This window comes from Hemicordylus capensis, chromosome 8 (genome assembly GCF_027244095.1).
Source record: "Hemicordylus capensis ecotype Gifberg chromosome 8, rHemCap1.1.pri, whole genome shotgun sequence".
NCBI classification, from domain to species: Eukaryota; Metazoa; Chordata; class Lepidosauria; order Squamata; family Cordylidae; genus Hemicordylus; species Hemicordylus capensis.
In genome coordinates, this window is record NC_069664.1 from 29,513,361 (window position 1) to 29,533,846 (window position 20,486).

At 46.4% G+C, this 20,486-nt stretch overlaps 1 protein-coding gene across 2 annotated transcripts; it reads left to right on the forward strand.

The window, feature by feature from the left end:
• The first annotated feature begins 3,571 nt into the window (after positions 1 to 3,571).
• On the forward strand, positions 3,572 to 16,715 carry HOATZ (HOATZ cilia and flagella associated protein). 2 transcript variants are annotated; one of them, XM_053270241.1, is made up of 6 exons: positions 3,572 to 3,913; positions 5,779 to 5,823; positions 6,780 to 6,847; positions 10,806 to 10,875; positions 11,488 to 11,537; positions 16,447 to 16,715. In XM_053270241.1, the coding sequence occupies exons 1-5, from the start codon at positions 3,658 to 3,660 to the stop codon at positions 11,511 to 11,513; spliced, it is 465 nt and encodes a 154-aa protein (XP_053126216.1). In that variant the 5' UTR covers positions 3,572 to 3,657; the 3' UTR covers positions 11,514 to 11,537; positions 16,447 to 16,715. The 2 variants fall into 2 exon arrangements, with proteins under 2 accessions (XP_053126216.1, XP_053126215.1); XM_053270240.1 differs by having other exon boundaries at positions 3,581 to 3,913; positions 10,806 to 10,865.
• The last annotated feature ends 3,771 nt before the right edge of the window (positions 16,716 to 20,486 follow it).

Below are 20,486 nucleotides of genomic sequence, written 5' to 3' on the forward strand. Positions count from 1 at the left end.
GTCACCAGCTCATCGGCAACCCAGACAATGGGGCTTAAGAGACAAATGAGTGCTTAGCGTGGCATCCTGCTGGCCCATGACCGACGGCATTGTGGCTACACTGGCAGCTTCACACTTTGTCCAATATTGCCTGAGGCTTGGAATCCCAGAGGCAGACGGGGTGGCCAAGCCTTCTGCAGTTAAGGGGAGCTGCAGCCATCCCCTCGGTCACCTGACGCAGTTGCCCAGCTAGCTGATGGGGCTTGCGATGCCTAGGCAGTGCTGGAAGATATTCTGCTGCCGTTGCAAGCTATGGGCTGAGTTAACGGTTATGCCCTGGAAGCCACAGAGTAGGGTCCCCAATATGCTGTAATTAGTTAAGAATTTCCCAGATTTCCTACGTGATGAAGCTATTCCACACACTCGTCTTCTTTTAAATTCCCTGGGGTGGAGAGCTGGTCTTGTGGTGGCAAGCATGAATTGCCCCCTTTGCTAAGCAGGGTCAACCCTGCTTTGTATTTGAGTGGGAGACTCAGGGGTATAACTATAATTGATCGGATGGGTTCAAAAAAACACCAGGGCCCCAAGCTCCTGAGGGCCCCCAACTCCACCCCTCCCTATTTTCTTCCTTATCTCCCTCACTCCAAGGGGCCACTGGAGAGGGGTGAACACAGACTCCCTCTCCCCTAGCTACACCCCTGGGGAGACTACATGTAAGCACTGGAAACCCTTAGGGGATGGGGCCACTCTGGGAAGAGCATCTGCAGGCTTGCTTGCAGAAGGTTCCATGTTCCTTCGCTGGTATCTCCAGATAGGGCTGAGAGAGACTCCTGCCTGCAACCTTGGAGAAGCCGCTGCCAGTCTGTGTACTGAGCTAGGTGGACCAAGGGTCTGACCCAGTATAAGGCAGCTTCCAATGTTCCTATGTTCCCTGCTGCTACATGGGTCATTTTTCTTATCACAAGGCAGCGGAGCAGTAATCACATCCAAGGGAGAGGAAATGTTAGGTAATGTGGCCAACATGGTGATGTTTGGAGTCCAAGAATTCCTGCAATAAGTGGCAATATGCAAGTGGTACATAGAAGTGAAATTTTGTTGAAATTCTGAGGACAGAAAGCTACTGTTGCCTAAAAAAATAGGTATAAACACATCTTCAAAATCCCATACGGATGCAGCAGAAGATGGGTTGGCTGTGCTTCAAGAGCAATAGCCACCATTGCCAATACTGGAGGGCACCATTTTGGATGTTGCTGTGGGGACCTTAAAGGCCAAGTTGAAGACAGATCAACCTGGAGAGGATCTATCTATGTGGTCACCAAGAGTTGACACCGACTTGATGGCACAATCAATCAATCAATGGGGAAAGCAAGATTCGTAGCCCTGCTCTGGGAAATATTCATTATTTAATTGGAAAACAAGGCAGTGTATTTTAAGAGCATTGGTTGTGATTACTTGTTATCCCTTTACAGCTATAGTAAGGTCATCCACATAGGACTGTATGGCTTTGGAGTGCATGCCTGGGAGGTACAGATGAAGGGTCAATGTGATGTAGTGGTCAACGAGGACTAGGGAGATCTTGGTTCAAATCTCTACAAAGCCATAAAGCTCCAGTCACTATTTCTTCACTTAGCCACCTCATGGGGTTGTTGTGATAATAAAAGAGCTACGAGAGGGAAATAATTAGTCTGTTGGACATGAGTTTGGAACACCAGCCTCGTTGCCAGGCAGTGTAGTTAGCTGATTGACAAAGGCAACAGTCACTAACAACACAGCCAGGTAAAATGGCCTGCCTCACCTCCGGTTGGAAGCTGTGACTCTCTGCAGAAACCCTTAAGCCACTGAGGCCTGGAGGTGGCATTTCACAAAGGCAAAGTTAAACTAACACAAGACTAAAGACAGAAGCCCCGATCATCTACAGAATGTGCCAAATAAAAATACCTATTAATTCAGCTCTTGGTCTGATGTTGTTCTGGGTTGTTACAACAGTCTGTCAGTTAATATAAACGTTTGAGATGCTAGTGGGCCTTGGGAATAGGCCTCAAATACCTGATGTATTCTGATGTGATTTTAAAATATTGCATTAATATATGACCTTGTTTTCTATGCTGCTAAGAGTTAGGTACCTTATATGTCAATTCTGAATAAAATAATTATAATTTATTTATCTGGTTAATCTATTTATGTATTTAGATAACTGTTTGTTTAATCTGTCCACTTTGATTAACTAACAATGTATTATTTAGGAGAGAGAGAGAGAGACGGACATACACACACATGTACATTGTTAAAGTTGTTTTTATAAAGGAAAAATGCATACATACATACAATTTTATAAAAAACCAAAACACAGTCACCACCAAATTTGAATAGTTTGAGTGCCAGCAATTATTGGTGTCACTGGCTGATATAAAGTTTTCTAGATTAACTATTTTCCCTTAGTTGCAGTAACTTGTTTCTGATGGAAAATATTGACGCTTTCCCACATGTAAGCATTCTACCAGCCACTCATCACACTGGCAGTCAGTGTGGCTTCTGGGTAGCCACAGGCCTTTGCATCCAGTCAATAAGAATACCCTGCAATCTGCCAAACAAAGTCACCCACAGATCAATACAGAGGCACACTCAGATCAGATAAAAGAATCCCCTTTACAGTGAATTGTTAGAGACTTACAGAAGAAATTCACCCATATATTTAAGGCTGCCAAGGTGAATGGCAGTGGTAACACCAGCATCCCAATTTGAAAGCGCCGGGGGGGACGGGACACAGACAACACTGCCTTTTGATCTTGGCAAAAGATCAAAGCAGTGGCTGAGGAAGCTCTTCCGGAAGTAGGGATATCAGATGGGCTGTCCAAATATGGCACCTGTCCAGTTTTGCTATCCTTGGCCCAGAGATGTGGATTGATCCAAGTGAGGTCCAGGTCTTGACAACTGGTCTTGCTCAAGTGTGCCTTACCAACTTCTGTTATCTCAGGGAAATGAAGGTACAGTAATTGTACATGTAGGAAATCCTGATAGCTAGGTATATCAGAGGGCAATCTGTCCAGAAGGCAATCTTTTGGGTGCACACCTTAGTAACACAATTTTCAAGTAGCAGAGTTGGAGAGGTAGCCACTTCTGAGAGCCAGCGAAATAGTGGCTGTGATTTTCATGGCCTGCTTCTTCAAAATTAGAAAGGAGTTTCTTCCTACTAGGTGGTCCTTCTTTTTCGGACTTCTTGTTGTTCTCCAGCAGACACTGGTTTTGCATGCCTTTAAAAGAGCCTTGAAAACACCTCTTTTTAGCCTGGCCTTTCGCGATCTTTTAAAAGGGGGTTACGTAACATATCTGGATGGTTTGTAGCTGTTTTATTTCAGTGAGCCGCCTAGAGAGCCAGCTGGGTGTGGGGGCGGTATACAAGGTGCAAGGCTCGCTTAGGTTCGAGAGGGAGAGGGAGGGGGAGGCCACGCCGTGGGGAGGGGGGATTTCCTGCTGCTGCGTCCAGGAGCCCAACAAGCGGGGCGAGGAGGCTGGAGTGGTGAAGACGGGCTGAAAGTGGCGCGACTCCGGATTGCCTGGCGAGGCTGGCCACAGCGGAGCGGGGCGGGGCGGGGCGGCGGGGCTGATTCGAAGCGCGGCGGCGGCGGGGGGGCTCTCCAAGGCGACGGAGGGAGGGCGCAGGCAGAGCGGGCGCGGAGGATGGCGGCGCCTCCCCCCCCTCCGCCTCCGCCTCCCTCCTCGCAGACGGCCGCCGCCGGGTCCCCCTGGCCGGCGGGCGCGCTGGTCTTCGCGGGCTGCCGCGAGCAGGACGTGGCGCTGGCCAAGCTCTTCTGGAACTCGGCCACCCTGCAGCCGCCGCTCGAGTCGCGCCTGGGCGGCCCCCAGCTGCTGGGCGAGCCGAGCGACTCCCGGAGGGGCTCCAACGCCCCGCGCCGCTCCCACTTCGACACCTCCCGTGAGCCGCCCCAGCAGGAGCCAGCCGGGCGGGCGGGCGGGCGAGAGAGCCTCCGTGCTCCGGGGAGCAACAGCAGCAGCAGCAGCCGCCGGTTGGGGGACGGGCCGAGCCGCTGCGGCTGCTCCTGCCTGTGGGGAGGGCAGCCAGCGAGGAGGAGCCCCTTCGCCTCTTCAGGGGGGCGGGGGGCTTAATCCAAAGGGGGCCCCTTCCTCCCCCCCCCCCGGCAGCCCAAGCACTGCAGCCAAGAGGGCTGCTCCCTCCTGGGAGGGCAAATCCAGCAATCCTATTCCCACGCACCCCCGTCCCAGTGGGAGGATGCGCCACTGAATTCAGTGGGAACCGGCTCAGTGGGGGGGGGGTGTTGCCCCCTCCCCGCTCTGGCTGCCCAAGCCCCCAGAGCACCTTCAATGCCAACAGATTGTTCTTAGATATTTTTAATTGGTTTTAAACGGTTCTGGGGGTTTTAAGCGGTTGGTTTTAAACGGTGTTTTGTGTTTAACTCGCTGTGCACCAGTGCCCAGAGCCACTAGATAGGGTGCTATGAAAATGTAATAAACAAACAGATTTATTACAAAGACTAAAAAATGAACAAGGTCTCACCTTTTAGACCAACGGATGTTTTCGTCAGTTATAATCCAGGAAAGCTTCTGCATTAAAACATCAAGTTAGTCTAAAAGCTGCTGCTGCTGCTGCCTTTTGTTGTTGTTGTTCCATCTAATTGAATGACACGACTATTTTTACAAGATGTATTATGATTATCGCTGGTGGGCAATAATAACAAAGTTCGTTGTGACTAAGCCCCCATCAGTGAGACAAGTTAGTCACAACTAGCTTAAGTTTCATTCATTTCAGTGGGACGAGTTCGATCCTGACCAGGGGCTCAAGGTTGACTCAGCCTTCCATCCTTCCGAGGTCGGTAAAATGAGTACCCAGAATGTTGGGGGGCAATATGCTAAATCATTGTAAACCGCTTAGAGAGCTTCCAGCTATAGAGCGGTATATAAATGTAAGTGCTATTGCTATTGCTAAGTGCTATAACGAACTTCCTCTGGACGTTGCCCATTATTATTCTGAAGAATATATATTTATAAACCGCCTCCCCACAAAAGTCTTAAAAAAGGGAAACTTTACATGGCAAGAGGATTGAGGAAATGCCGTCTGGGGACATGGATCACCTGGGGAAGAGGTTCCAAGCCTTTCTCCAAAGCCCCAGTCTTTATGTGGAGAATTGTACCTATTATTATTATTATTATTATTATTATTATTATTATTATTATTATTACATTAATGGTCCCCAACAGTAATGATTCTAAAAATCAATTCACATCAGCCTTGCAAATATCCATTTTCCTGTTCACTGGTGGGTAAGAATTGCCCTCGGGGGACCAGGCAAAGAATCTTTTGGACCTCCCTACATCCACGCCCCTTTTAGGCCACAAGTGACTGATACGTGAGTAGGTGGGGCTTTGGCCTTACGCAAGCCGCAGAATGGAAATTTTGAGGTTGCAGAATGGATAGCCCCCCATACTTCACAGTGCAGGTTCGGGCTCACATTTCTGAATGCGGCTTTCCGTTTGCAAAATTCCCTACAAATAAAAGACCAGTGCAGCTAAGGGTGTATGCTAGTTTTCTGTTTGCAGAGTTTTGTGCAGAGGGAGCATTCAGAAGTGATGTTCCTCCCCTGATGGGGTATGGCACATTCTGCCACCACCTCACTCTGCTGCTGGTGCAGACCAGGCTTCATTTGGAGGCTGGGTTACATACGGGAGCGCTCTTAAACCTCGCAAGGGTTTAACAGTCTTGTTCTAAACCTGGCCTTTCTGGGCATTTTCAACTAACTGAGATCTTCTCTGGGCTCTTTTTAGAGAAAAGCGGTCCTATTTCTGCTCAGTCCTCATTAATCACTAGCAGTAAGTATATAGCCTATTTTCTGTTTGCAGAGGTTTGTTTTTTTACAGAGCGAGCATTCAGAAGTGACTGAGGTCCTCTTTTAGAGAGAAGTGGCCCTTTTTCTGCTCAGTCCTCAGTCATCACTAGCAGTAAGTATCTAGCTTCATTTTTACAACAACAACAACAACAACAACAACATATTATTATTATTATTATTATTATTATTATTATTATTATTATTATTATTACTACATTTATATCCCGCTCTTCCTCCAAGGAGCCCAGAGAGCAGTGTACTACATACTTAAGTTTCTCCTCACAACAACCCCATGAAGTAGGTTAGGCTGAGAGAGAAGTCACCCAGCAAGTCTCATGGCTGAATGGGGGTTTGAACTCAGGTCTCCCCGGTTCTAGTCCAGCACTCTAACCATTACACCCCACTGGCTCTCACTCATGCCTGCTGGGCACACACACCAGCTACTTCCAGCCACTTCCGGCTGAAGAGCAGATTGGGCAGCAGGGAAATACGCTGCCACCCCGTAGGACTTGAGGAAAACTGGGCACCGGCGGGAGAAAAGCAGAGGGCCTTAAATTAAAGTCGCCCTTAAATTGCACACCCCCTGCTGCTTTTGAACTTTGAACCGCCCGGTTCTTGAACCTGTTCGAAGGCCCATAAAAGGGCCTCTGAACAGGTTCGTCACATGCCTAATCCTGTCTTTTCACAAAAGCAGTCAAGGCACCACATAGCCCATTAAAACACTACAGGTCTGCCATTTCATTATGTGGACCAGACTGAGATTTCCCTTCGCTGTTCTCCTTTTTCTCTCTTGGGCTGGCCTGAATGCTCACTCTTCTCATGTTATAAAATGGCCTTCATTATAACACCCTGTCCTCAGGCATTACTAGTCTGAACACTTATTTTGAATTATTCCTGAAGATCCTATATTTCACTTTCAATTGTTTTATTTGGGGAAAGGAGAGAGAATCCAAGAAACTATTGATCAACCTGAAAAGAGTGCTGTGAAAGGACCATACCTTGAGAAGGTAAGACTTACTGTCAGGTTTTTGCTCCCTGGAAAATTAACAACGGTCTTTCTCAGTACTAATTAGGTTTTCTGGTAAGATAAAGTGTGCTGTCAAGTCGGTTTCAACTCCTGGTGCCCACAAAGCCCTGTGGTTGTCTTTGGTAGAATACAGGAGGGGTTTCCCATTGCCATCTCCCACGCAGTATGAGATGATGCCTTTCAGCACCTTCCTATATCGCTGCTGCCCGACAGAGGTGTTTCCCATAGTCTGGGAAGCACAGCAGCAGGGACTCGAACCAGCAATCTCTGGCTTGGTAGTCAAACCATTTCCCCACTGCACCATTAGGTGGATTAGAATTACTGAGTAAATCACTCTATACAAGGAAGAAGCCACTCTTTATATATTGTAGCGAGGACTTGCAAAGACTGTTCCAACTGAGCCCTGAAATGCAACCTGCTTTTTAGCCTCTTGCTCTAGAAGGCTTTCTATCTGATTATCTCTTTCAGGGAGGGGATTGAGATAATTAAATTGCATTGTAAATCTGAGAGAAAGGAAGACATACTAGCACATTGGATCAGAAACATAAAATTAAAAAGAGTGGCCTTGCTTCAGCATTTCCACTGCAGTGGTGTTCCGAATAAAAGAAGCAGCAAGCCCTGCATAAGGTTCAGGAGTGGCCCGCTTCTGCAGACAGTGATCCAGGCCAAAAAAATATTTGGCCAGACAAGCCCAGCTATCACCTAGCAAGGAAGACCTCACAGTTTGGGACAGAGCTTTGGGCACTCAAATCGAAAATCAAAAGTTCTCTACCCAGACAATTCAAGAAAAACTGGATCCAGTAACCTGTATAAATTACATGCAGATTTTATTTAGATTCGGGAAGCAATGGAATATAGTACCATTATACTACTATATGTACTGCTTTTTAAGAAAGAGGGGGGAAAGCAGCCCTCAAAGCAGTTTATATAGAAAAAGAAGGTTCCCTGTCCCCAAAGGGGCTCACAGTCTAAAAAACACAAGGTAGATGCCAGCAACAGCCACTGGAGGGAAGTTGTGCAGGGGTTGGATAGGGACAGTTGCTCTCCCCCTGCTTAATATAAAGAGAATCACCACTTTGAAATGTGCCTCTTTTCCCAGTCAGCAGAGAAGCATTATCTGCTCTAGATAATAGGTGCTTTTGGAGCATGATTTGGTTCTTGACTTTCAAGGACCATGTCAATTACGATACAGCAGCTGATATAATGGGAAATCGACCCCATTTGTATAGATCTTGCTAGGGGAACAAACACCATATTTGCTCTTTGCTAATTAGCTCCTAGAGAAATGGGCATCTTTTACATCCTGGTCCGGGACATAACTTAACTTAATAACTACACAGCTTTATCATTAAATTGATTAATAGGAATAAGTAGCATTGCTCTTGAGCTGAACCAAATAAACCTGCAATATTGGGCAAGGCTGCTAGCCTGTAATTAGAAGGTATTTCCCTAATTTTGGTAAAATTTTAAGTTTTCTCTCTCGTTAAAAATGAAAAGCTTTATATCACAAATCTGGGAAGGGAGCCAGATTCAGGCAGTCTGTAGGAAGGGTTCAAAAGTGCTGAGCTTTGCAGCTGTTTCTTGCAAGCCAGCATTCCTACTTATTGCAATTAATAGCCATATAATGGATTTCATCCAGTTGCATCCATTAAACCTATCTTGTGGGAAGTGGATTAGCAGAGGAAGCCAGTCTATTCGCTGATTATTCAGTTATTTAGTTAGTTAAATAATTCTGCAGCCAAGAGATGAGATCTGGACTGGGCAGTTTCTCACATCATGACATACAGGCATGGGGAAGTTTGGTTAATTTCAGCTAGACCATTGGTCTGTAGAGCTGTGCAATGTATTGGTCAAACCTGCTTCTCAAGTTAGTTGTAACGGGAATGTATCATCACTTACCCAGAACCCTGGAATGGGATGGTTATATTTCTTATGTAATCTATGCATACATATTTAAGATACTGTACACATGTGCAAGATTTGAAAGGAAAGGAAATAGAAATAGAAATAGAAAGGAAAGAATTGATCAAGGAGTTTGTGTATGAATGAGGAGCATGAATTGTCCCTTTTGCTAAGCAGGGTCTGTCATGGTTTGCATTTGGATGGGTGGCTGCATGTGAGTTCTGGCTGCTGCAAGATCTGCTTTGCTCTGCTTTGCATGCAGAAGATCCCAGCTTCCCTCCCTGGCAGCATCTCCAGCTCGGGCTGAGAGAGACTCCTACCAGAAACCTTGGAGAGTTGCTGCCAGTCAGTGTAGGATAGTGCTGAGTTAGATGGACCCAAGATCTGACTCCGTATAAAGCCGTTGACTGTGTTCCTGTGAGGACTGGCGTGGAAAGCCTGCAAAGCATTTTATTTGTTGACAGAGCATCACGAGAATGAATCCCATTTCCCCTTTTCTTGCACATGAGAGTTGCCCCAGCTGTTGTTTTCTTCTATCCAAGTAACTCCCAGAACAAAACATGCAGTACTTGAAACTATGCTCTTTCCTGCTTTTGAAATCAAACCAGAATGTACCTTGAGAAATACAGAAAATCGTCAGGGTGGGACAGTGCTTTGTGGGAAGTCTAAATTCCACCTCACCCAGAGAAAAACTGGGGGGCGGGGGGGCGATCTTTTTGCATTGTAGGAGAGGATAGAGTTGCTGTGTGTGGTGTCCCCCCCCCCCGCCCCTTCTCAGAAAAATAATTTACCGTGTGCTGGATTTTTACTTGGGATAGGCCCTTTAGGGTGTGAGAAGGATTATCAGGACTGCAGGGAATATTTAACCTTACTTGCTCCTCTGCAGTCCCAATGAAAATCCCCCTCCTCGGCTGCTATTAGCCCAAGAGGGAAGCTGTAATTTACACCATAGTTGGGCCTATCCTTATTGGTGCATGCACACACATGCACACACACACACACACACTGCTGCCATGGTATTGTTGTTGTTTTAAGTGAGTTTATAGCAAAGAAGAAATTGAGATTTTTTTCTGATTTATTATCTTAGCTGCTCTTAGGGATGTGCATACACCCATTTGGAGGCCCTTTTAAGGGCCTCCGGACCAGTTCGAGCAACTGACGGTTGGGCCAGTTCAAAGTGGGGTGGGGGGTCGCACTTTAAGGGCGGGGGAGGGTGCACTTACCCCTCCCTCCGCTTTACCCCCACCGGTGCTCTGTTGTTCAAGGCTCCTTCAGGGCAGCAGCATAGCTCCATACTGGGCACACGTGCACATGCTGGGTGTGTGCACGTTGCACTTGTGTGCAGGCACATTGGGCTGGTGCGAGCGCGATGTGTGCGTGCCCGTGCACCAGGTACTTCCAGGCAAGGAGGGGACGGGGCAGCAGGGAGGTGGGGGGGGGGAAGCAGCGGGAGGAGTAAGTGCATCCTCTGCTGCCCTTAAAGTGCTGCTCCCTCCCCCCACCCCCGGCACCTTCGAACCACCCCCTCCGGGTTCCCTGCACATCCCTAGTTGCTATACTATACCAGCTTTCCATCAGGTCCGGGACTGGGTGAGTTTGAAACAGAGGGGTCCCTGATGCTCCGTCGGCTCACCCAGCCGTCCGAATATGATGCAGGGAGCTGGAACCTCCAGCTGGAGATGGAGGGCCACCTCCAGCCTCAAAAGCAGGGTGCCTCTGAGTACCAGTTGCAGGGGAGTAACAGCAGGAGAGATGGCAGGCCCTCAACTCCAGCCTGTGGGCTTCCCAGCGGCATCTGGTGGGCCACTGTGTGAAACAGGATGCTGGACTAGATGGGCTTCCTTGGGCCTGATCCAGCAGGGCTGTTCTTATGTTCTTAACCTTGTCTATGTAAACAGTAATAATAATAACAGCATAATATAGCCACTTTGCTAGACAGTCGGGCTGAATGAGGTTGTGTGAAAGAGATCTTACTTTCTTTACTCCTAATTATTCCTTTCTTTACTCCTAATTATTGCTGCAATGTTTCCTTGCAGGCCAAGAGGAGAGAGGAAATACTGGCTTTACTGAGGAAGCAAAGAGAAGAGAGGATCATGGTGAGATTGGGTATTGTTATTTCCCTAACGTATCTTTCTTGAGGGTATATCTTTATGCTGGTGTGTCATGGCATGCAACCTATAACAAGGGATGGTACATATTTGCTGTGCCAGTAGTGATCGTTTCTTTGGGTTTTGTGTGTGTCTGCAATTGTTAGATAGACATTCAAGTGACTCCAGCACAGCACAGATAGGACAGAACTCACCAGGCTATTCTGGTTCACAGAAAGCTTTATGGAAGAAATTGGTTTTGAGGACCTAATTAAAGGAGATGGCTTGGGGAATACGGAGAGATTACTATTGCTGTTATGAATATTTAAAATATGTATGTACCACTTTTGAACAAAAGAAATGATCAAAGCAGTTTATACTGTTTAGTAGAAGGTATGACCAGATGGTTCCCTACCCGCAGAGGCTCTCTGTGCCACAAAGGAGAGACCAGCAACAGCCACTGGAGAGGAGACTTTTGGGCTGAATAGAGACAGTCGCTCTCCCCATAAGAAAAGGTGCCTCTTTGCCCATTGACAGGGACAAGGAAGGGTTATGAGGAGGGGAGAGGAGAAAACAAGCCGTTTCAGTGACTTAAGAGTTCTGTCTTAAGCAAACTTTGTTTCTTTTTCAGAAAGAGGCCATTTCTCAGCTGCATAAACCAAAGACCAAGCCACAGGAATGGTAATAGAAATTATAAGGATTTCCCCATTCCTATAGCTTTATTCGATTCTTGTCCCTAATGTAAGCTAATCATTTTTAAAATCTTGAAAACTGGAGACAATCCAGTGTTCCTTGTATCCAGATCACTATCGCCGGTTTCAGAACAGAGAATGATGCTAGGGATGGGAAACTCTGGTTTGGGAGCTCTGCACTGATATTTGTACTTGGGGCTGCTGCATACATTTCAGGGGGAGCATTTGTGTGGGCACACTTCTGCACCACTCTCCACCATGTGGACTAGTAGCCCTTAGCTATCCAAAGACGCTCTCGGGTGGTCATGGGCCAGCCACTGATTCCTTTTCTGTGAAATGGGAACAAGAGAAAACTGCCTCACAAACTTGTTGTGACATCAAACAAGATACACGTGCTAAAGTGTAATCGAAATCTTAATAGTCTGGCAGATAATAATTTTAATAGCTAGCTCACTGCTTTGATTCATGTGCTGATGGACGTGGGAGCAGCGGAGGAGCCTGTGGCATGTGGCCAGCTGTGATGGTTCAGGGTTGACTTCCAGGCTTACCTGTGCCCTGCTGAACCACTTCCTCTCCAGCATTGGAGTGTGACCTCACCAGCAGTGCAAATTCTGTTTTGGTTTCCTTGCATTGTTTATCTACAGATGCTCCATCACAGTCTTGACAGATATCCTTTGATAGGAGGCAAGGGAGATTCCTGGGGGGGTGGGCACCACAAATATGAAGGGAAAGGGGCTTTTAAAAACAGGATCTTCCCACCAAGCTGCACATCTATGCTGCCCTCATCTTGCCCTGGAACCCTGGCAGCGTGAGGCCAGAGCACACAGGCACCCTTCCTCAATGTGCCAGCCAACTGTTAGGCAGATCACTTGCTGTCCTTCAGTCTAGGGCTAATGGGGAACAGATCCAGGGCTTCCATCTCACCCCCAGGATCCATTTAGCTCTTCAGTTGTCCTTCCAAGGGGTGTGGGTGTACTTTATATAGGAAGCATGTTTCCCTCTATTCCCTCTGAACCAACCTCAAAGGTCCCTTGCCACAAACTACAAAAGTGGCCAGTTCCCTAACGTCTTAATGGATTCTGGAGCGGAGACGGAATTGGGGTTGGGTGATGTGAGCTGTGTGGTGTGCATTCCCTATCGTATGGAGAGGAGAGCTGGTCTTGTGGTAGCAAGCATGACTTGTCCCCTTAGCTAAGCAGGGTCTGCCCTGGTTGCATACGAAAGGGAAACTAAAAGTGTGAGCACTGTCAGATATTCCCCTGGGGGGATGGAGCCGCTCGAGAGAGATTCCTGCCTGCAACCTTGGAGAAGCCGCTGCCTGTCTGTGAAGACAATACTGAGCTAGATGGACCAATGGTCTGACTCAGTATATGGCAGCTTCCTATGTTCCTATATCCCCATTTCCCTCCTGCTCCTTTAGTCATAGTAGAAATCTTCAAGCAACACAAACTTTTATTTTCTTTAATTCTTCTCCGATGCACACTAAAAAAAACCACACGTTAGCACAAGCTCCCAGCAGGTGGTATTAATTATTATTTCTACAGACAGGGCTTAAATTGAGCAAGCAGAGGGAGAGTAAAGCCATATGCATTTAAAAGCCACATCTTTTAAAAACTGCCACTCTGGAAAAGCTGACGTGTCAGCATCTCTCATTCCTTCGCTCAGCAATTCCTTCTTTGTAATGAGTTAATTGACAGCATTTTTCTCAGGGATGGCAACTGATGACCGGCAAGAAAGTGGAACTAAGACCCAGCTTATTACAGTATTAAAAACCTTTATTGAACATTGGTATTCCTTCTGCTCTCCAGTAGCTTGTGGAACTACCATGCACATGTATTTACAGAACCTCACTTGGCCTGAATTTTTCATTGGAATGGCTACAGATTCCCCGCCTTCCCCCTGCCTGGGTTTCTTTGTCAATGTACTTATAGGAACATAGGAAGCTGCCGTATATCGAGTCAGACCCTTGGTCCATCTAGCTGAGTACTGTCAACACTGGCAGTGGCGCTCCAGGGTTTCAGGCAGGAGGCTCTCCCAGCTCTACCTGGAGGTGCTGCCAGGAAGTGAACCTGGGACCTTTCGGCATGCAAGCAGGCAGATACTCTTCCACTGAGCAATGGCCCCATCCCCTAAGGAGAATAACTTACAGTGCTCACATGTGGTCTCCTATCCAAATGCAAACCAAGGTGGACCCTCCTTAGGAAAATAGACAGTTGATACTTGCTGCAACAAGACCAGCTCTCCTCCAATCTCTGCTCTGGGACTTGACAGTAATCATGCTTAGCATTCGTGTAGTGCTTCCAGTTGACAGCTGAGAAGGATGACTGAGGATGTCATGTTGGTTTCACCTCCTTTCTTGGAGCCCAGGTAATCTGGCCCGGGCTCCCTTTGTAAGACCAGTCTCCTCACCTGGGCATGCAGCCTGCATTCAAAGTGAGGCTTCTGCTTGGAGCCTCATGCAAGCTCCAGTGGAATGGACTGAAATAATCCCTTCTGCTTGCTTGTTTGTATTCCTTCCTCACTCCCCAGCATTGGACGTAGCAAAATACCTGTCCCTCTCTGGGGTCATGAATTCCCAGATAGGGGTTTTGGACCCAGCAGTGCTCCATGGGAAGTTTGTCAGCATACTCCTTTTGTTTGTCAGCGTACTCCTTCCATACATCCTTTGCCCGTAGTGGGCAAAGGAGAGTCAGGGAAAGAAGAGGAGAGCTGGTCTTGTGGTAGCAAGCATGACTTGTCCCCTTAGCTAAGCAGGGTCTGCCCTGGTTGCATATGAAAGGGAGACTAGAAGTGTGAGCACTGGAAGAGATTCCCCCTCAGGGGATGAAGCCGCTCTGGGAATTGCATCTAGGTTCCAAGTTCCCTCCCTGGCAGCTTCTCCAAGATAGGGCTGAGAGAGACTCCTGCTGCAGGAGAAGCCGCTGCCAGTCTGTGTAGACAATACTGAACTAGATGAACCTATGGTCTGACTCAGCAGCTTCCTATGTTCCTAAAGGTACCGGCACTTCGTCTTTGAAACAAAATATTCCGTGGGGGCATTTCTTTATTAAAATGTTTGTGAACAACTTGCATGAAGAACCTTGCATATCCAGGAAAGACAAGTGTGGATTGGGTTTTGTCTTTCAGAAACCTTCTATTCCATTTTGAATTACCCTTATACTGACAGCTCTCTCCTCTTTGCCTGTTCTTTCCGTCTTACTGGTCTGTCTTCGTAGGCGTTTAGCTGCATCCTCAGACTAAATATAGCATGGGTTGAACAGTTGATTTCCTGTTAAATCCTTTCCTTCCCCTCCCCTCCTCGTGGAAAAGGTCACCCACCCCTTCTCCTTGTCCCTGGAGCTCACAGCAAGGCCAAAATTGAGGGTGCACCCACATGGCAAAGGCCTCAGTTCAAATTGTTGGTAATCAGTGGAACTGAACTGCACATTTCAGCACTCAAATATCCATACACACATCCCACCCACCCCGGTCTTTTTTCTTCTCAGGACAATGCTATTGTTCTTGCCTCAAATGACAGCTAACCACCAAAGTTTTTAAAACATAGAAACTACTATAAAATATAAACCTTGTCAGAAGGATAGAAATGAAAAGTGGCAAGAATGTCCTCCAAAGATTACTCCATGGAGAGAGTAGAACAATTTCTTCATTGTGACCCTAGCCCTTTCCTCTGTGCAAAAATGACTGCACTTTTGTTTATTTTTATTTATTTTTATTTATTTATTTTTATATACCACCCACTACCGAAGTCTCTAGGCAGTTCACAGCATAAAAGAAACCAAGAACTTAGCAGTTAAAACATAATTACAATCAGATTAGAATATCCATAAAAACACCAACTAACTAAAAAGCTTGGCTGAAGAGATGTGTCTTCAGCTGTTTCCTAAAAGGCCACAGGGATGGAGCAGCAGGAAGTGCCTTCCACAGCCTTGGGGCAACTACAGAGAAGGCACACCTTTGAGTCAGTCGAGCTGCCAGTTCACCTTCAGATGAACCTCCCCCAAAGATCTTAATAGGCGGCGGGGTTCATATTGAAGAAGGCATTCTCTTAAATACCGTGACCCAAGCCGTTCATTTTATCTTAATGGTTTGGGGTAGGAATAAAGAAGGGGTGATAACACAGGGGAAGCTGTAGTTACGACTGATTGATTGATTGATTGATTGAGTGCCGTCAAGTTGGTGTCGACTCTTAGCGGCCACATAGAGAGATTCTCTCCAGGATGGTCTGTCTTCCACTTGGCCTTTAAGGTCTCTCAGGGGTGCATTCATGGCTGTCGTCATCGAGTCCGTCCATCTTGCTGCTGGTCGTCCTCTTCTTCTCTTTCCTTCCACTTTCTCCAGCATTATGGACTTCTCAGGGGAGCTGGATCTTTGCATAATGTGTCTGAAGTATGATAGTTTGAGCCTGGTCGTTTGTGCCTCAAGTGAAAATTCTGGTTTGATTTGTTCTATGATCCATTTGTTTGTTTTCCTGGCTGTCCATGTTCTCCTCAAAAGTCTTCTCCAGCACCCAAGTTCAAACATGTCAATACTTTTTCTATCTTGCTTCTTCAAAGTCCAGCTTTCGCATCCATAGAGTGTCATGGGAAAAACCATTGTCCAAACAATTCTAATCTTTGTAGGTGTGGACATGTCACGGCTATGGTACAACAATGCTATCCCCTATTTTCCGTCTAGGATCCTTGGACTTCCACAATCCTGGGGCACAGTCCTGGGATAGACATTGCCAAGAATCACCGTGGGCATTCATCCCTTGAGATGGTACTGGCAGCCAATGTGTGTGGGCCATCAAGAGCTTGAACCGCTTCCTGGTGGCTTGTGTCCTGAGACGAGACTAAACTAGCATTCACAGCTACTGAATTGCACCCTTATCATATTTTCTCTTGTTTGATTTCTTTCAGCAAGATAAGGATACCAGAATCCGACCTTGAGGATCGAGAAAGTGTAAAGGCATTACCTTGAACAATGGCTTGACAAGAGAAGTCTTTATCCTTCCCCTTCAGAAATCAGCAGGATTCCTTGTCCAACTTTCTCCTTAGAAAGCTAGAGGGTGCTTGGGCAACAGCCAAGGGCTTCTTCAGTTTGGCTGGTGATTGTTTTTGTCTGTTGTGTCTTATGAACATGGTAAGAAGAAATGTTGCATGCAATATAAACTGGTTTTGAAATACTACCCTGCCTTATGCATGTTGGATTCACCTTTCTGTGGTCTTGTGGGAGCTTTCTGTCATCTCTTTGCGTGGAAGAGGCCTAGCCTATAAGTATAAAGTCCAGTAGCAGCATTTCTCTGGCAAAAATTATGATCAGAGACCTGTATTATACATCTTTACAAAAATATCTCTCTTCGGGAAAGCCCATGTCTGTTACATCAGCTTAAAGAATCACACTTCTAAACACAAGGTTTCTTTCTTTTCTTTTCTTTTAACTCTCTTTTACATTCTGGCTCATGTTTGCTCTTTATGGTGGCACCAGATAGCCAGATGAATTTGGCCTGATGTTATAATTCCTCTGGTCTTTTTGGCATGAATGTGTTGGGACAAATTTGCAAGAGCTGAATGTACTCTTGCTCTGTGTTGAGGAAATGATACTGTGAATTGCAGGAAGGGGCTTTTTCTTTCTGGAAAAGATTGCTTCTAACAGTGTTTTACACTCTTACAATGGTGGAGGGAGTATGAAGGAGGGTGCAGGTGTCTTGGTATTCCAGCAGATTGATGGAAACAGATTTACTGTCCATCATTTATACCAAACTTTGCACATTGCAAGTGTCTCCAGTTCTCATCTCTTACAGCCTTGTCAGTATTCTTTCCAATTCACAGATAGCAACTAAGGCTGAAAATATGCCTTGGAAGATTACGTTATATTTGCAATTTAATGCAATTAATTAAAGATTTGCAGTTAACTAATTAAAGATTTTGTGTGTTTTTGTTTTATTCTGCTTGACACTGATGTATCTAATCCACTAAGATCTATTGCAAGTTCTCCATTAATGTGTGAAATTTTTCTTTGTCATGTTTGCTTAAAAAAAACAGACGAGCCATGCAACACCCCTCGCCTTTTTCCCTGTCAAAATCAGCAAAAATTTAATTAACGTTCTTGCTTGTCAGCTTCTGCGGCATGATCTGTGGCTGGGTTTGTAGGGGGGCTTTAGCAGGGGCTGGTGATGAGTGAGTGGCACTATATTTATCCTTGCCCATAACTCAGGATCCCGCCTAGAAAAGTGCTGACTCTCCTTCCAGGGAACGTGTGGCAGTATTTTAATGTTAATGTATCTGGAGCCATTAAGGAATAGCCTTCCAAGAAACTCCTCCTGTGTGAATAGAGGGATGCTCAGAACAACCAGTATTCATTTTTTTTTTTTTTTTTGCAGTATTGCTAAGAGCAAATCCACATCCATCACCAGAGACATAACCGTGTAAAGAGCAGTAGTACCCAAATGAGAGGGTAGCAGTGCTGCTGCCTTGGGTTGCTCCTCTTTCTCTCATCCTGCCCCGTGTTAGCGAGAGCTGTGCTGCCTGCAGGCTGGCTATTCATCAGGTAGAGCTGTGTGGCTGACCCTGCACAGCTGTACCTGATGAATACCCAGGCTGCAGGTAGCAAAGCTTTCATTAACATTGGGCCGTGATCCTTTCCCAGCCTCCTAGCTCATTAGGACAGGCCACTGCTGGTTGAGAGATCAAAGTGTTGTACATGTATGTGGGAATCAGCATGTGGGAATTTGCCATATACGGATACGACAAATATGTATATACTGCTTTTCAACAAAAGTTCCCAACGCGGTTTACATGGATATAAATCACAATCTAAAAAAGAAACATAAGAGAGACCCCAGCAACAGCCACTGGAGGGATGCTGTGCTGGGGATGGAGAGGACCAGTTTCTCCCCCCCCCCCCCCGCTAAATAGAATCACCACTTTGAAAGGTGCCTCTTTGATCAGTTAGCAGGGGACTAACTGGTTTGCCTGTCACTGCTAACTTCCAAGTTGCGGTTTGTCAGCAACTTGGAAAAATAGCCGAAAGGGGGTGATAGGGCCTTCCCTGAAGTTGGAGCAACTTAGATTTTGGTGGTCCTGCTGGCTGTTGTCTCATTAACACAGACAGCAATTGTTGCTTCTAGAAGACAGAGGGATGGTTTCAAGCATCTCAAGGGAAAGAATAGCCCAAGAATGTTTCTGTAGCGTAGCCAACTGGGTAGAGGGCCCTTTTCAAAAGAAGCCTTCAGTCATCCACTTGATCCCAGAGAATATCGGCCACCTTCCCAGGATGGGGCAAAGCAAGATGCAGATTGGTCGTTTAATTTTCACTGATGTGAGCAACATGCCAGTGATTTATTCTATGGCAATTATTTTACAGGTGTGAGCTCAGCCTGGTAGCTTGGCCTCTGCCTTTTAGAAATTCAGAGAAATAATTAAGTTGTTACTAATATAAGTGTATCAGCGTGGTGGCACCAGAGATATATTTAAAATATATTATTTAACGGAATGGTGTTTACAATTTGCCTCTTTGAGTCCACCCAGGCCTGAATGATGTTCAGAATCTGTCCTTTCCTACTTTATTTATTTATTTTATTAAACTTCTATACCGCCCAAACTTTTGTCTCTGGGCGGTTAACATAAAACAATTAAAAACACATATAAAAAGTTAAAACAATGCAACAATTTAAAATCAGCCATAAAATTAAAACAGATAATTTTTAAAAGCTGGGAATCTCTATCTTTACTCCGGCACCTAGAAATGGATTCCAAGCCTGGATGAGTTTCCTGAAGCTCAGCCCGGAAGCCAGGAAGCAGGTGCACTTCAACTCTCAGGAAATAAGCCAGAGAAATGCAAGGTCAACTTCTCATGCGTCTACTTCAAAGCTGAAGCCAGTATGAAGAACAGAGGAAGCTGCCATCCTGAGTCAGACCTTTGGTCCATCTAGCTAGTATTGTCTACACTGACTGGCAGCAGCGTCTCCAAAGTTTCAGGCAGGAGTCTTTCCCAGCCCTACCTAGAGATGCTGCATGCAGATAAGGTGCTCTTCAACGGATGGCCCCATCCTTCTCCTAAGGTGAATATTTCACAGTGTTCTCATCAAAAAGTCCCATCCAAATACAAACTGAGGTGGATCCTGCTTAGCAAAGGGGACAATTTTATTTATTTGATTTTTCTACAGCCCTTCCAAAAATGGCTCAAAATTCCTGTTTGTTACCACAGGAATGACTCTCCTCCCCCATCTTGACATCTTGAGCTTTTCAGGTACCATTTCTCCACATCAACCCAACCCACCAGGTGATGACCACAAAAACCATGATGCAGTAGGGGTGCACTGAGGCCAGGGCCATTTCACATGGTGGCGATGTGAACTGTGCTACCAGCTGGAAAACCCAGTGGGCTCACGTACAGGGGGGGGGAGAAGATGAACATGAGATCCAGTCCTTTTCTGTAAAAAGAGAGCGTAGAAAAGACACACTTTGCAGACAGCAGATTGCCAACAGTTCATATGTGGGAGATGTGGGTTGTGTGAAAGGAGCTGGGGGTAGGAGCATCGAGAAGAGAAGACGGGGGGAAACCTAGCCGTATTCAGATATCTGTCACATTCTATTAGTATCTTGTCTGCTGTTGCTCCTGAGAGGGAAGCAGGTGGTTGAGGCTAGAGACATTTGGAGGAATCCCTTGTCTCCCGGCCGGGGCCCTCCATCCCCGTAGGTAGCTAGATCAGTTTTGTTAGGGCCTCAGTCTAGCAGCCAGAGGCGCTCTCTTACCCCTGGACTTTGATCGCCCGACTGAGCGCGATGATGCTAAATTTGCAGGGGGGGGGGGGGGCCTCCAAAGGCCTTGAGGTCCAGCCTCCAAAATGACCGAGGTGTTGCACCTCTGCTAGCAGCAGCAAGTCCTTCCCTGCAGGTTTTCAGAGCAGGAGTGCTGTAGCAGTTTCCTGCACTGAGCAGGGGGCTAGAAGACCCCC

Excerpts from the sequence above, each read along its gene's own strand:
- HOATZ (XM_053270240.1), top strand. The coding sequence starts at position 3,658 with ATGGCGGCGCCTCCCCCCCCTCCGCCTCCGCCTCCCTCCTCGCAGACG. Across the intron at positions 6,848-10,805 it reads AAGGACCATACCTTGAGAAG|GCCAAGAGGAGAGAGGAAAT; the intron begins GTAAGACTTACT and ends GTTTCCTTGCAG. Across the intron at positions 10,866-11,487 it reads AAAGAGAAGAGAGGATCATG|AAAGAGGCCATTTCTCAGCT; the intron begins GTGAGATTGGGT and ends TTTCTTTTTCAG.